The following is a 15,408-nucleotide window of genomic DNA, read 5'->3' on the forward strand; positions in this document are numbered from 1 at the left end:
CCTTGTTTTTAAGGCTACCAGACAAAGTTGTAAACAAAACTACATGCATTATTAATCTTCCAAAGTGTTGGAAAGTAATTCCTTTTTTCCAAATGGGAAACAATGACCTTTGTAGCCACGTGGCAAGAGCTGAGATGCTCTCTTGCCTCTTTAGTATCAAAAATGTTGGGCATTTTGCATTATGACTTACAGCGTGCCTTTGGAAAATTAAGTAATAAGCCGTGAAACCAAATATTTCAAATCTCTTAACTGCACCATCCTACACAAGGTGGAAGCCATTGTACACAAAATTGCATAGATTTGTTAAACAAAACAGTCCTATCTTTTTCTGCGTTAGCTTCGCAGCTGTATGACACAACACTGAATGAGAAGTACAGCAATTAAACCAGAACAAAAGCTGACTTAGGAAGTCAGATCTTCATATAGTCGAGAGAAAACTTTAAATTGTAAAATAAGTCAGGGTTCAATCATTCTGCATTTATCTTGATGTAATTACAGCAGTAAAGTTACGAGAGGAAGGAAAAAGCAGGAAGAATATCTTCCAGTCTGATGAAAGAGTTAAGGTTTTGTAAGGTATGTTGTGAAATAGAAAAGGACAGTTATTGTCCTTGGCTTGCCCATATGCTCCCATTAGCTTCTAGTTGCCCAGGTATCACAACATATCTGTACATGATTTTCAACTCTTCATCAAAGATGCCCCTACTGTTACTGTTGCATGTTTGTTTTCTCTCTATCACCATTTTTATGGGAATCAAGGTAATTTAATTAGTTTCAAGGTCATGTTAACATAGAACATACTTATCAACTGAAATCAAAACTTATTATTCTTAACTCATTCATAAACATCTAATAGTGGAAACACAAACTTTTCCTCTCGAGTCTTGCTACCTTGTACAAGCAGGTGTCAACTATCTCATTGCAAACTTTCTCAAGGTCATCAGTGACTTCAAGTCTGGATCTTACAAAGTCACACAGCTCTTCATTTCCCATAACATCCCAGATACCATCGCAAGCCAGTATGATGAACTGATCATCTTCTTCTGATCTCTCAATTTCATAAACTTCAGGCTCGGGTGACACTAGCTGTTCGGTAGGACCTTTCCCATGGACACATTTGTAATCAAAGTCTCCAAGTGCCCTTGAAACAGCGAGGGAACCATTCACGCGCTGAATCATTACAGAGCCACCTGCGTTCTGTATACGCTCTTTCTCCAGTGGATTACTCGGTTTGTGATCCTGTGTGAAGAAGTGAACCTTCCTGTTTCTACAAAGTAAACCTCTCGAGTCTCCACAGTTGATGAAGTATGTGTGTTGGGGAGAAATCATGACACCCACAGCTGTTGACCCACTTCTGTCTGCGCCATGTTTCTTCTCAGAGATGACTCTCATGTGTTCATCAATTTGCAGAAAACCTGTTCTGATGCCGCTCTTTACACTTTCCACAGATGGGGGCCCATCTGGCCCTTTAAAATCCTGGTTGCTTGTGATGTGATCTAATAAATGCTCACAGCAGTACTTGGCAACCTGGGATCCAGCGTGCCCGTCATATACAGCAAAAAATGACCATCCATCAAGTCCATTTGGCAAACCAATCACAGCTGTATGTGCATCCTCCATTTCAACTCGCCAGCCTTGCATACTACTCAGACCGTAACGAAGCCCATTCCCTTGCCCTTGGGCATTATGCTTCTCCATCTTTGGCTTGTCTAAAAATGCTCCCATGATGACTTTCCTTCAGTTCTGAAACGAAAGAAAAAAAGGATTAAGATATTACTGAACATAAATAGTAAATTCGCTAATGAAAGCTATTAAGTAACAGAAAGTGCAAGTAATGCTAAAATGACAAATACAAAGCCTAATTTTCTCTCAATTCAAATTTGCATCGCTTTCATCTCATTTAAACAAGGACACTGCTACTAGCTTTTGTACTTTTCATGTGTTTTAATTTTTTTGAAGTATTTCCAGCTATTATACTTAAAGAACTTTATTCCACTATCATTGTTTTGATAAAAGTCTCTGGTATCAGTATATATAAAAGGAGTTTGATATAAAATGAGATTGGCACACATCTGAACGGGTAATGTTCCCTGCAATTACTGGGCCAAGGAAAGAGTTCAATGTTTCCAGGCCAGTGACATTTCCTAGACCCCTACTGCCTGGCCACGAAGTACTGCTCATGTTCTGTTTTTATGTTGGTGATGGGTAAACAAAAGGAAAATGATTAGGTTTTCCTTTGGGAGAGGAGATTTGTTTGTTTATTAAACAGGTAAAGTGATCTGGAGAGTCCAGATGAATGCCAGAGCCTGCAGAAAAAAAAGTGACAAGACTGGATAACTAGGAGCAAGACACAGAAGGAACAGAGCAGCTGTCCCTTTAGGCAGCAGCAAGCCATTAGCATGGCTCAGCCATCTTGTGAAAGCTCATCCTTAGATTTTCAGTTAAATTACACAGCAAGCTTCTCAGATGTCTGTGCTGCACATTTACTTAAAACCTTAATGTATTCATGCTTCAGCGAAAGACAACTACCCCTGACAAGTTTAAAGAAACCTGTTTAGAAATAAAAATCACACACGTTGTAAATTCATGCTGCTTTCTTTTTTTCAAGCCAGCCCAATATATTGCACGCCCAATCCTCCTCCACCTCAGATCACTGGGATGTGATGCAGCAAATATTCATGCTTAAGAAATGAAGAATTACATTTGCAAACTGACTGGTTTATCCTCATGGCTCTCACACCCTACCCATCCAACCCACCCTTCTAATCCACATCAGTTTATTTGAGCATTCATTATTAAAAAAAAAAAAAAAAAAAAAAAAGAATCACACAAAATAGGTCGCACATTTTACATACTTGCAAATTCAGCAGGCACCAAAGAATGTGCAAATCACTGTTATACAATACAACGTAAGGGAATAACACAAGCTTTTCTATTGGAAGACGGCAGACAAAAAGCAACCAAGATGACTCTCAAAATAAGATTTTACCCGAGGCCCTAGCTAAGCTGCTGTACTAGGAAAGAAGTTGGTTTACTAGGGATTTTAGGAGGTTTTACCATCTATGTGGAATATGTTAGATCAGCTCACTAAGTGATAACATCACTTTTTGCTCGCATGTTACTCCAGCACAACCCCAGCTAGCAACGAAACCGTGTACGCAATAAAGCCTTCCAGCATGTCTCCTCCAAGCCACTATCACCCTTTTTGAAACATCTGTACGTGTTAAAATAAACAGGCAAGAAGTGTTTATATTTGATCTCACCACGACAGGGATCCAAATGCGAGGCACACGCGCTGGTTATACGCTTTTGCTCACATGCTTTGCTAACAAAAACAAAAGCCACGCATATTTCAGCTGCATGGGGAGAGATGTCAGCAGCAGCACACCTCTGCTTCCTCTCACGCCAGCCCCTGCTCTTCGGTTCTGGCTCTTCTCAAGGGAGCACGAAATGACGATGCCCGTGCAAAGTGGAACTAGGCAGCAAAACACGGCGCACGCCACTCTCGTATCCTAAGCACATGCATGAGGTTCACGTTACTGCAGTTGCTAGGAAAAAATACGACTTAGATGTTTTTATCTTGACATACAGCTCTAATGAAGTCAGAGTGATCAAAATAATTACAGAACGCTGCCATAGATCAAACGGGGAATTATTTCACGGAATGGACTTCTTATTCGCCCCTTCGTCAGCAGGGGAGTTTGAACTAATGTACAGCACTTTTTTACTGTTGAAGAGATCACAAAGCAGAATTCAATTGTCTAACCTGAATTTAGAGCTCAAAAAGCAGAAAGTGCCCTGGCAAATGCCACATTTTGCGAAGTATTTTGCATTTTTTAATACTCTGTTTAAAAAACAACCAACCAAAAGCATTAAGAAGATATAGTTAAACCAACCACAAGCACTGCCAAATTTGAAGCAGAAAAAGCAGTTTTGCTTCAAGTCTCTCACATTACTAGGTTCCCAATACTCAGAGTTGTGCTCTGGAAGCTGTTCATCCCCCTCAGCAGTTTGTCACCTAAACCACAATTAAAAAAAAACTCAAGGAATCTGCTCTCCATTTAAAATCAAGCTGCCTTATCCCTTCCCAGGAGGCAAAACGAAAGCTGTTGCTATTCTTCTAAATTAAGCCTCGGAGGTGAGATGTTGACACATGATTCTTCGAGGGTGTGAGCTACCCACCAGAGATGTGAATACAACCAGGGAGCAGGATAACCACAATGTGGTCACACATACCTTTTACTTAGGAAATTATTCAGAGCCCATGGCATGAAGTATTCACCTTCTGGAAACTGCAGCAACAGACCGCGGTTACCTTCCTCGCAATGCTCTAGCTAGTTGTACTTCCACCGTACCACTCTACACCTGGAGGCATGCAAGGCCAGGTTCTCAAAATCCTTGTATCTGAAGGGAAAGCATAGTTTACTAGCAGGTAGGATGAACGTGCCAAGCCTTCGAGTCTTCCAGAATTTCAGTTCATGTTCAGAAAAGTGGGTTTAGTAATGACCAGTTTGTGAATTCTTAGGAAACGCAGCCTACCTGCTACTTCCCCCTTATGCAGTCTTCAAGTTTTTTTTTTTTTTTTTTTTTTTTTGAGTTTTAAAGGAGCAGAAAAAACACACAGACTGACATAAAGCTGTGCTGCCTCCCTACTAAAAAAAAAAAAAAATCTTAAACCTGCTCTCGAGTCCCTATCTATAGACACCTTTCACACATCAGTGCCTACCTAACTCACCAGTACCTCATACATTCTTTCACGAGGAGCTGTGAGCACTATGCTGCTTAAGCCTGAATGACACCTTTAGTTCAGCATATATAACCACGCATGCAAATCAGGCTGACCTACAGCACTGCAAGCAACCACGTTACAGCAGGATTTCGTTAAGTAACACCACTAACGAGAGGGAAGTCAGGCCCAGAAGAGTCTGAACGCACCCAGACTCCACGCACGGCTTGGCTCACCCCTCTTCCACAGTTCTTTAGTCACCTGCAGCCATCTGGTCATCTCTGGCACTGGGATACCAAACCTGGATGCCTTCACTTTCAGGATGCTTGAACAACGTATGAACGACCAACGGAGACAGACAGCATTCCTGTCCCTACTAAAGCCAAAGTCTGAGAAAATGTACTTTAATCTGGATGCTTACCGGTGCATCTATTGGCAAAACGTAAACCTCCTGTTGTTTTTTTCTTAGAGGAGGATGATTCTGAACAGCACGACAGCAGCAGTGCCCTGTAGGAACATTGGAGGTGCAAGATTTTCTTCAGAAGGGTAACTAAAACACCATCAGGCACTGCAACTGTCACAGCAATTGGCCAAACAACCTACAGTTTTAACCAAGGCTGACTTTTGGTTCACCATTTCAGTGTCTATGCCTTCCATTAGTTACTCCTGAAAGCAAGAGCTTCCTGCAGTCAAAGTTCCTGGGTTTTGGCTCCCAAGAATAATCAGAGGCTTCTGATTTTTATTTTATTAAATAATTTCTTAATTAAATGAAGTGAGACTGGACCCTGTGCATAAATATGAATGCCCAGAGATGCATCTATGAGTGCATCTGAAGCATGACTTGAGGAATGCTGACTCCATAGAGGTCAAACTGAAGGAGAACCTCTACAGCAAGTGCACGAAAAACTCAACTCGCAGTTTGCAGACAGAAAAGCGAGAGTACTGTACAGGCCTAGAAAAATCAACACAAGTAACAAGATCTGGGATAAAACACAAGAGTGCCAAAATTCAAAGGACTGCAGCATTAGAAACAAAACCGAAATAATGAATGGAGCATGCCAAAGAGTCAGTAGCTAAAGCCCTTGAAAATAGATGCAATTGGAGAACTGAGTGGCAAAGAAAAGGAGGGTAATTAGTATACCAGACCATGGACAACCACGGACAACCGCAGATACACCAGTGGAATGCATGAAATCCCTTTGCCCCTTTATTTGTCCCTCAAATTACACTATCCAGTCAGTGCAACTGTATTAACTCCTGGTACACAAGAAAATAAATTCTACGTATGCTTTTTCATTTGCTTGAAGGTTCAAACATCTTAAATCGTTCACAAAGGACAATCAATGACAATCCATACACCCCTGCAAAAACCTTATGGATTTTTCCAAAGATCTCAGACTATGAACCGAGCATTTTGTCCACGAAAAACCACCACCCCCCACCTGCAGCTTGTACTTTAACAATATATAATTTAATAATCCTTTTAAAACAATGCTCGAATTGTACTCCTTCCACTAGGATAAGCTGCTTATAGGAGGCACACTGCAGCCGTAGCTATTTGTCCAACCTAAGCTGAGAAGTGTCCCCATCCTACAGTTTCCTGGAACAATTCTCCGAGTGACATTACGCCCTGTATGCTGTAATGAGCACGCATAAAGCGAGATTACAAGCTCTACTTGAACTAGAGGACACAGAAGAAGTCGGCAGCAGTACGTATAATTTGATGAATAGAAAAGGGGCACCCAAAGCCTTCAGCTCCAACCTGATCTGTGGCACTTTGCCCCCCTGCCTTGGATGCAGTAACCAGTCAGGATATAATTGTGCAGGCACGGAAAAAAAATTTCTCAAGTTAGCTCCTGCTGAATGAAAATCTTCCATACTGGAAGCCCCAAATCAATTAACATTAACAAATAACATGTCAGAGATCATCCCGGGGATCAGAAGAATGACTAAAATAAAACAGAACACGCGGACGAGGAGACGTAATTACACCACAGTCATGGGCTGAATGAAGTCATGAAAAAGCTTCTTGCCAACGAAACTATTTCAAAACTATCAGAGGCTATATGACGGAGTCCTGGCATTCACGGCTCAACAACATCAATAAAGTACTGAAAATTAGAGCTGATGTTTCTGAATGTCTACTTTCAAATGCAAGAATAGATGGCCAATAAAGAGACCTGTGAATTGTCTCCAAAAAAGAAGTAGGACAAGAAATAAAATGAAGAATTTGGGCTACTTTTTAATAAACCATTTCACTGAGCTTTTATTTATTTAAAGATAACTCCCCTTTGGGTTAAAATCTGCCGTTCATGCTAGGGGCTGACAGCCTTTCTGAATGTCTCCTCACATTAAATAGCAAAATATTTTATCCCACTTGTTTTCCTACATCGATGCATTTGTTGTTTGTGTTTGGGGATTACGGTAGGACTATGGAGAGGATTGGTAAAGCCTCCAAAAGTCTCCTGGAACATGGAAAGTGACCATTCCTAAGCTAGCACCCTGCCTCCTTTCACCTTTTTCTGCTGTTATCTGCCTTTTCTCCAGACAACCAAACCTGTTCCAAGGTTAAACGAGGAGCTGTTCTTCTCAACATGCATGTGTGCTGGCAGAGGTCCAAACTTTCTTGAAAGATGTTTGTAATCTGATTTTCCAAAAAAGAAAGTCCTGAACATGGAAAAAGATAACTCGTCTAACAAATTGTTCCTGCAGAGATTTAGAAAGAGGGTGATGCAGCTTCAACGTTTCTTTATGGAGTTCTTTTGCTCTGTGGTCAGTTACTGAAGAAAATAACTTCTTCCCAGAAGCACTAGGACCACTGTGAGGAATAGCAAAATCACTAAATTGATTCTGAGAGGAGATACAACTTGCATCCACAAGTACCAGTCACTCATCAAGATCCTAACAAGACTTGCATCCTCAGAAAAAATAAATAATATTTCTTGGCCCCAAGAAATTTCTTGATTATTTCTGAACATTTGTACTTCAAAGTAGAGGTGGGAGAGTCTAAGAAAAAAGCACTCGGCAGCAGTATCAAAGTACAAGCAGCCCAATCACTATGAAAAAAAAAATCTCTGAAAATCAATGAGCTAGCTCTGCACCATCATACACTGCTGCCTGAGCAGTAGGAACAGAATGAAAACCCCAAGGTCCTTGCTTGAAAAAATTAATAATCAGAAAACATCCCCCCGCTGGTGTTTAGCTGCAGCCCCTTTTTGGTTATACAACATTTTCCAAAGATTTCTTATTTAAAATGTGTTGGAAGATAAACAAAAGACACCCATTTTAGACACCGAGATTAAACAAACGCTTTGTTAAGAGCACACAAACTCCTGCAGGCTCCAGCCAAAATTCAAAGCCCCATTGAGGAAAGCACTGTAGAAAGGAACTGTGAGATCCAAGGAAGCTGCAGTCTTTGCAGGCAGAAGTTGGGAGAAAGAAAGCCCTTGCTTCATTTTGTTTCAATAAACAAGATGCAGTAAAATTCAAAATCTCTCAAAGAGCAAGGCAAGCAAGTAAAAATAAGAAAATTGGAGCTATACTGTCATGAAGTTGAACTATAATTTTTCCCCTATTTCCAATACCAACAGAGTATTGCCACTAGCACTATTACCCCCTTCCTAGACACAGTGGCCGTAATATCCAATTCTGGAGTACAAACAAGCCTCAGAAAGTCCAAGAACTGAACAGACCTGAACGTATCAAATGCTTCAAGCAACAGCTAAATAAAACTCTTCTTTAAAACTTCATTCTTCCGACCTCTCATTCACAGCTTGAAGTCTCAGCAGCTTTGTTCCCTGCTAGTATTACCAACCAAACACTATTTGCCATTTACAGAAAGATATTCTGAAGATTCATCGAGGAATGTTTTCTTTAGTGGAAGAACTGCACTATTTCACTGCTATTTCTGACTCAGAAAGAAAAACAAAACACGACGGCATTTGCTTTTTATCAACTTCAGCTAACCCCACTCAGAAGAATCAGGCAGAATTTGAGTCCAGCCCTCGCCACCGCTACCCAAAAGAGGGAAATGAAATTCTTGGTAACAGACCTCGAGCCCAGAATGGCTTATTAGGACCAGGACTGCTCAGGTTCTTCAAAGGCCACTGCAGTAAAGTCAAGTGACTACAGATTCCCCCTCCCAGCACCCCACAGTGTTTTAGCTAAAGTGTTAAAATAAACGAGGAAAAATATGCTGCATGGAAAGAGGTCCTGGTGGGATTATTCGCTGAGACTACAAAAACAAAGTGAGGCTTGAAAACAGTAATTAAAAAAAAGACCAAACATCAAATGCATTAATTGAACCATTCCTGAAATATAGAAAAAAAAATTACACACACACACACTTGTGATGAAACAGTTTCCTACTCAGGAAACTGCTGCTTTTTTTTTTGAATAGTTAACGTAATTGAGAATTGTCACTTGTGGCAATGGAGATGTAGCTGAGGACAAGCCCTTACAGCACCGCACCACCTTTCTGCGATGAATGCTCTTGCAGTGTTTAACTGACACCCTCACCACAAAGGCTGCTGTGCTATTGCTGCTCCCTACAACCCAAAGACAATCAAACACGTGGAATCACCACCCATCTCCTTCCAAATTTTCAGTCTTTATGTCTCAAGCTGTTCACACCCGATGATTAGAAGATGTTTCCATCAGGGTCACAAAACCTCCTGCTTCGCCAAGCATTATTATGAAGTTATTTAATGTAAGATACATAAGTAGTTTTCCAGACTCTTCGTTTTACGAGAAAATATTTGCAGTTCCCATCACAGCAACGTTACCACGATTCTGGTGAGGATATAGGAAAAGCAGCACGTGGGACATCAAACCTGCTGACTACACATGAGAATCAAATGGGAATAAAATAGGAAATGTTCTGAAGTACACAGCTGTAACCTGGCTTTGCTTGCAAGGAAATTACATCAAAACTATGCCAGAAGCACATTAAGACCTGGAAGTCAAATCCTCAAAGCTTAGGAAAAGCTGGAGTTTGTTCATTTGTACACGCCAAGAGCTTTTATTTACAAAGCTGTGTTGCCCTGACATCTCCAGCATTCCTATCTTGTTTAAAAAAAAAAAAAAAAGGTAGAGAATGACTGATGGAATAATAGTCGATTTTTTTTCCCCCATCAAGACAATTTAAAAATAGGAAAAAAAGAATCTAAGGGCAAAAAAATAGCCCTGTTGTAGTCCTTATTAATTTTTGGGACAGAAGGCTTTCTCTGAGGGTCCAACCAACTGCCAGGCTCAGCCCTGGTACCAGCAGCGCAGCCAGAGCTGATGGAGTTGCCTTTGATGGCCAAGACAGTGAGGTGATGCTCTTCTGAGTCCAAACCTGAGCTTGTTGCAACTCTAAATATCCTGGTCACCAAACTAGGACACTGTACAATCCTCCTGTTTTTCAACGTCTAAGCAGTGTGAAAACCAGCAGTTCCTGAGCTTAAAGGGCCTCACTTCGCAGCCCCAGAACGGTTCCCTACAGACAGAAGGAATACAAGGTCTGTAAGAAGGGTCTGTCCAAATACTTAAGATATTTGATTAGGGGAATCAGAGAATTATTTATTGATAGAAACTGATTCTTTCTTCATGAAATGTTCCTTCAGCCTAATACTTAACCGCTTACCTGCCCACATTTCCCTGCTTTCTGCACCCCTTCCTAAAGATTGGGTTTATGTAACTTCACAGACAACTGGTGAATTCCTTATAATCATCCCCAAACACAAACAGCTTAGGCACAGATTACACAGTTCTCATGGCTACTGCATTTTAGGGTATTTCCTTAATCTAAAACCAGCAGAGTGTTGTGCACAAATAGCCACGATCCGCGGCCAAGAAGAATACAGATTGGCATTCAAACTCCAGACCCAAAGCACAGACAGCAGTTAAAATGAATTGCACGCATAGCTACAGAAAATCTTCAAGTTACAGCTGAGACCCAAACATGAAAGCACATTTCATCCTCTGGGTCACAATCCAGCAAGGCATGTAAGTATGAGGGTTACATCATGCATCTGCGCAGTCCCACATAATTCAGCTGCACATCGCCAATGCGCGTAAGGACCTTTAAGTGCTTTGCTTTATTTAAACCGCAGCTACCAGAGCACAAGGCACATTACGCTTGAGTTTCTTGGCTTTACAAACTATTTGAAGATATTTTAATCAATTAAAATATTCTTACCTGAACTGAGAACTAAGATGTTAGCGATAAAGAGAATAATGTTCTTCTCTAGCTGTGAACTTGTAGCATTTCTCTGAATTTCAACACTGGAATCTGATTACTCAGCTTTGTTTTTCCTTTGCATCCCTCTGAGATGCTCTTCTGCTAGTATGCTGCTCCAAAGTTTACACTCTAAACAGTGGAAGCGTACTTTGTTGGTATTATTTATAGATGAAGGAAGTGTTTATTCTGTTGGTTTGGTCACATACGAACACCTTTTTAGACGAGCTGTTAAAAAATCTGAGCAACTGTTTGATATATTTATAAACACGCTGTTCTGGAGACTCCAGCAGCAAGCTGAAATATCCATTAGTTAATTTTACTGGTATGTGAAAACAACAACAAAAAAAATTAAACGAGCACCCAGTAAAACAAAGGCCTGTTCAGTTTAAACACACAAAGAGAAATGCAAAAAAGAAGAAACTTGACAGACATCTTTAACTTCGTAGGTGGTTTAACAGAGAGCACAGTTTGGTAGGTAGAAATTCAGAAAAGCAGCCCTTATAGCACTGCCTCAACACCTACAGCACTCAGCTGGATACTACCTCGATCCAGGAACAAGAATCAGTCTGTTCCCTCAGTATGGCATCTCGCTTTTTTCTCTTCTGCCCTGATTACAATTTCCTTGGACTAGATGTTCTCACAAGCCTTAAGATTTAAATGATTTACTCTAGAAACATAATAAATCTAAAATTGTTCCTTCGCAGACAGATAGGAAGAAGAGCAATGTAAAAAAGCCACAAAGAGATAATGCTATCACCACTTTGATCCCTGCTACATCATGGTTCAAATACATGAAGCCTTCTGAAACAACTGTTTTAGGCACCGGCTTTTAAACTACATTTTGTTCCCTGGATCTTAAAAACACTTTTTTTTCAGGCATTACCTGTTTTTGATGTAAACTTTAGTTTGCAATTTGTCATTCTTTCAATGAAGAGCATCACAGTTAACTCTAAGTTTTAGAGAAGTTTAATTCTTATCCTAATATTTTTTAACTAAAATATTGATCATGAGACTAAAGCTAAAGATATGGGTTAAGATTTCAACAGCAAAACACTATCCAGAAACAGCTGAATTTTCAAAAAGGATAAACGTGACTATAGGTTGCATCATTTAAAAGGAGCTACAGATGACACAGATACACCAACGTTTAAAAAAAAAAAGTAAAAGTGAGCTACGGTTTAAGAGAAGAGAGGAGAACAATTACAACCACGTGCCATAGTATGAAGAAATGTTGCATGGCTCAGGTGCAGCTCTGCTAAGCCACTATTGTCTTGACTTCAAACATCATTAAAGTCTTTAAAGTGAGTTGAGGTCCGCAGAGACAAACTGAAGAGCTATTTTACAGCACTTCCCATTCCAAAACTTGCTTATTTGTAAATAACTCGCAATTATGTAAAGATATTTTGACATTAGCATAGGCTTCAACATATGAAAATGAAGCCAATATTTATGTCAATATTTTAGTAAGAAATATACCGTTGATAAATGACTTATATGTAGGTCATCCCGTGAAAGCAGCTGCTTTATATTCCCAGTTCCACTAAAAAGGGAAAAGTGCAATGAGATCTTATTGACAGCTGCATTCAAAAACATACCAGTTACATAAGTTTGCAAATTACACTGTGCCAAAGTTAAATATCTAAGCTTTTTAACGATAGTTCTTAAAATGCCCTCTCAGCAAGAATGACTCAACGGCACCGTATAAGCTGCTCTCCAGATAAGAAGCAACCAGCTCGAATTTTATAGAAAAGACTTTTTTTGTGTGCTGCTTTAATTCAAATTGCACCGAGTGAGTTCTGCTTGTTTGGACCTGCCAGCTTCACCAGTCCCTTGGCATTTCCAGCCCTGCTCCTCAGCTCCAACAAAGTATCTCGAGCTCACCTAGACGCAGAGAAGCACTCGGAAAACAGGTATAGTTTTCTGCTGTACCTCAAGGGGAAATATTTACCAGACAACCACCAACCAAAGGACTCAACCTTTTTAACCAGAGCTAGGCCTAGAAAAACATGGCTCTACCAGAAAAGAGCGAGGGTAAAGACCAGCTCTTTCCAGTACAAGCTACGTTTATCAGGAGGTTTTATCAGATGAATATGGCTGAGGAAAACATTAATAACTGGCACAACGCATCAGCAAGGCTTTTACTTTTACAGCAGTCCCCTACACAAGATGTAGGCCCAGAAATACGGGCCTGGAGGGGAAAGCTTTAGGAGCAGCTCTCCCTGCCCCCGTGAGAAATGCTGCTGTACCTACCAAAGTTGTTCCTCAATACCTTTCCTTTGCTCAGACAGGGAAAATGTAAAACTTCCCTGCCCCGTGCTTTCCCCACCCCTTCCCTCTGTCTCTGATCTTATTCATAGAAAACCCATGAATAGCATTCAAAGCAAAGCTGTCAGAGAAGAAATGTGGGTAGAACTTGCTCAATTCCTGTTAATTTGGCAATTCGCACAGGGTCCTGAGTAACAGCGGTCGTCTTTAATTGCACTGGTGCTTCACTAATCCTTCGCCAGCCACCTAAGCAGCGAAGCAGCGCGTGTACAGGCTCAGCAAAGCGTTACCGAGTCAGAACCAGGACTTCATGAAGCGACTCCACTTATTTTGATGTTACCCACCGCAACCCATGGACAACGTGTCACCTTCCCCTGGGGAAGAGAGCCTCCAACCTACAGCTCTCAGCATCTCTTTTAAGACTGCCTCCTGCTTGAAAGAATTAAAAACCAAAAATTCCTCGGTATGGCACGCACAGCCCTAAGGTCACCATGTGGGACATCTGAGCCACCACCGCTTTCTCCCTTGACAAAAGGTACAGCTCGACGGCGAAGCAGTTCCTCACAGGTTGGTTTTGCAACCACAGAATTTTGCCACACGCGGGGCACAACCCTGAAACGTTTTAATTGTACAGGATGAAAACAGATATATACCAGGATAGATGTCGCAGACATCTCTTTGAGATGACCGACCTGCAGCCAGCCCCAGAGCTGTGTGGCCACCACAAGGTAACGTAACGTGAGGGTCAGATGGGAGCTCTGGCGGCGTAGCACCGACCCCAATTATCTCCCACATCGCCGGGCAACTTCTCCACCGAGGACACCGTCCTCTCACCTCCGCTTTCCACGCCGGGGCCGTGCCAGATCACAGCTCCCCGCCAACCTTTGCTCCCCGCCGCCGTTCCCAAAGCCTCGCTCCAGCTTCTCCCACCCCACAGGGCGAGGGCAAGGCCAGCACCCCCTGGGTGCCCCGCACCTCGGTGGGGCGGGTGCTTTATAAATAAATAACACACCTTATGGTGCTGAAGGGGTGTTTTTTTTTTTGTTTTTTTTTTTTGTTTGTTTGTTTGTTTTTTTTCCTCGTGCCCCACGGCTCGGGCGAGGAGGCTGTTTATAGCCTGTGGTAAATGAACTCTGGAGCGGGGAGGGGGCGGAGGGGAGCTGCTGCCGCCTCAGCTCGCCTTCCTCCCCCTCCTCATCCTCCTCACGGCCCCTCAGGGACCCCCACACCCTCAGATCCCCCTCAGGGCCCCCCCCCCCGTCCCCACTTACCCCGCTCCGGGCCGCGGCGGGGACGGCACCGGCGGCTCCCCGAGGTGCGCGGCGGGGAGGAGGAGGAGACGGAGAAAAAAGGAGGAGGAGGAGGAGGGAGGAAGGGGCCCGGCCTCGCCTCGCTTCACTCGCAGGCCGAGGGCGGCTGGGTGCGCAGGGGGAGCGCAGCGCTCATGGCGGCCCCGCTGCCCCCGGCCCCTCCCGCTCGGCTCCCCCCCGGCCCCGGCCCCGTGCCCGCGCCCAGCCGCCCCCCGCCGCTCCCGCGCACGCGCGCCGCCTCCCCCCCCGCCGCTCTGCGCATGCGCCGCTCCCCGTTTCACCACCCACCCCTCCCTCCCCTCGCGGCACCTCCCCGCAACGGAGGCCGCTGCCGCCGCTGCCGCCGCCGCCGCGCGCGCGCGCACGCTGCAGGGGAATAGAGGGGGGGGAGGCGGGAGCGCGCACGCGGGGTGCCCGGATGTAAAGGGGATAAAAGGGAGGGGGGGTGGTATTACATCACCCCGCGCCGCGCCCAGCGCGCATGCGCGAGGTCCGGGGGAAGACGTCATCAGAGCCCTGAGGGGAGCGGGGAGGAGAGGAGAGGAGCGGGAGGGAGGCGGCGGGGTGGGGAGGGGATGGCGGCCGCTGGAAGCGGGTTATCGGCTCCGTGAGAGGCTCCTTGAGGAGGGGATGGGCTGAGGGGGCAGCTCTGAGGAGATGGAAGCCATCCTGAGGGGTGCGGGGGGCCGCCCGCCATGAGGGAAGCGGCCCTGAGGGGAGGCCGCGCTGCCACCCCCCCCCCCCCCCCGAGGCGAAGGGGAGGCCGCGCTCCCTGAGGCGCTGCCCCCACCCGGCTACACCGACCCCCTGAGCCTCCCCCCTCACTGCAAGCCGGCAAAACCGAGCCCTGCATCCCCCGGCTCGTTTCATAACCCCCCCTCGGCCCT

At 43.8% G+C, this 15,408-nt stretch overlaps 1 protein-coding gene and 1 long non-coding RNA gene across 5 annotated transcripts in view; one reads left to right on the forward strand and one right to left on the reverse strand.

The window, feature by feature from the left end:
• PPM1A (protein phosphatase, Mg2+/Mn2+ dependent 1A) overlaps positions 1 to 15,408 on the reverse strand; it is a 33,885-nt gene that overhangs the window by 18,364 nt on the left and 113 nt on the right. The window contains exons 1-3 of one of the 4 annotated variants that reach the window (XM_084520892.1): positions 14,483 to 14,683; positions 4,234 to 4,401; positions 889 to 1,740 (exon numbers count right to left, since the gene is read on the reverse strand). In XM_084520892.1, the coding sequence (XP_084377018.1) occupies positions 889 to 1,722 (834 nt within the window). In that variant the 5' untranslated portion in view covers positions 1,723 to 1,740; positions 4,234 to 4,401; positions 14,483 to 14,683. Of the gene's footprint in view, positions 1 to 888; positions 1,741 to 4,233; positions 4,402 to 14,482; positions 14,692 to 15,408 lie in introns of those variants that run through there. The other 3 variants (XM_084520893.1, XM_084520890.1, XM_084520891.1) reach the window with 3 other exon arrangements.
• On the forward strand, positions 12,208 to 14,237 carry LOC311437528. Its single transcript, XR_014693536.1, has 2 exons — positions 12,208 to 12,856; positions 13,304 to 14,237. It is a non-coding gene; the product is annotated as an uncharacterized lncRNA (long non-coding RNA).

Source organism: Aythya ferina (assembly GCF_964211825.1).
Source record: "Aythya ferina genome assembly, chromosome: 5".
Classification (NCBI taxonomy): domain Eukaryota; kingdom Metazoa; phylum Chordata; class Aves; order Anseriformes; family Anatidae; genus Aythya; species Aythya ferina.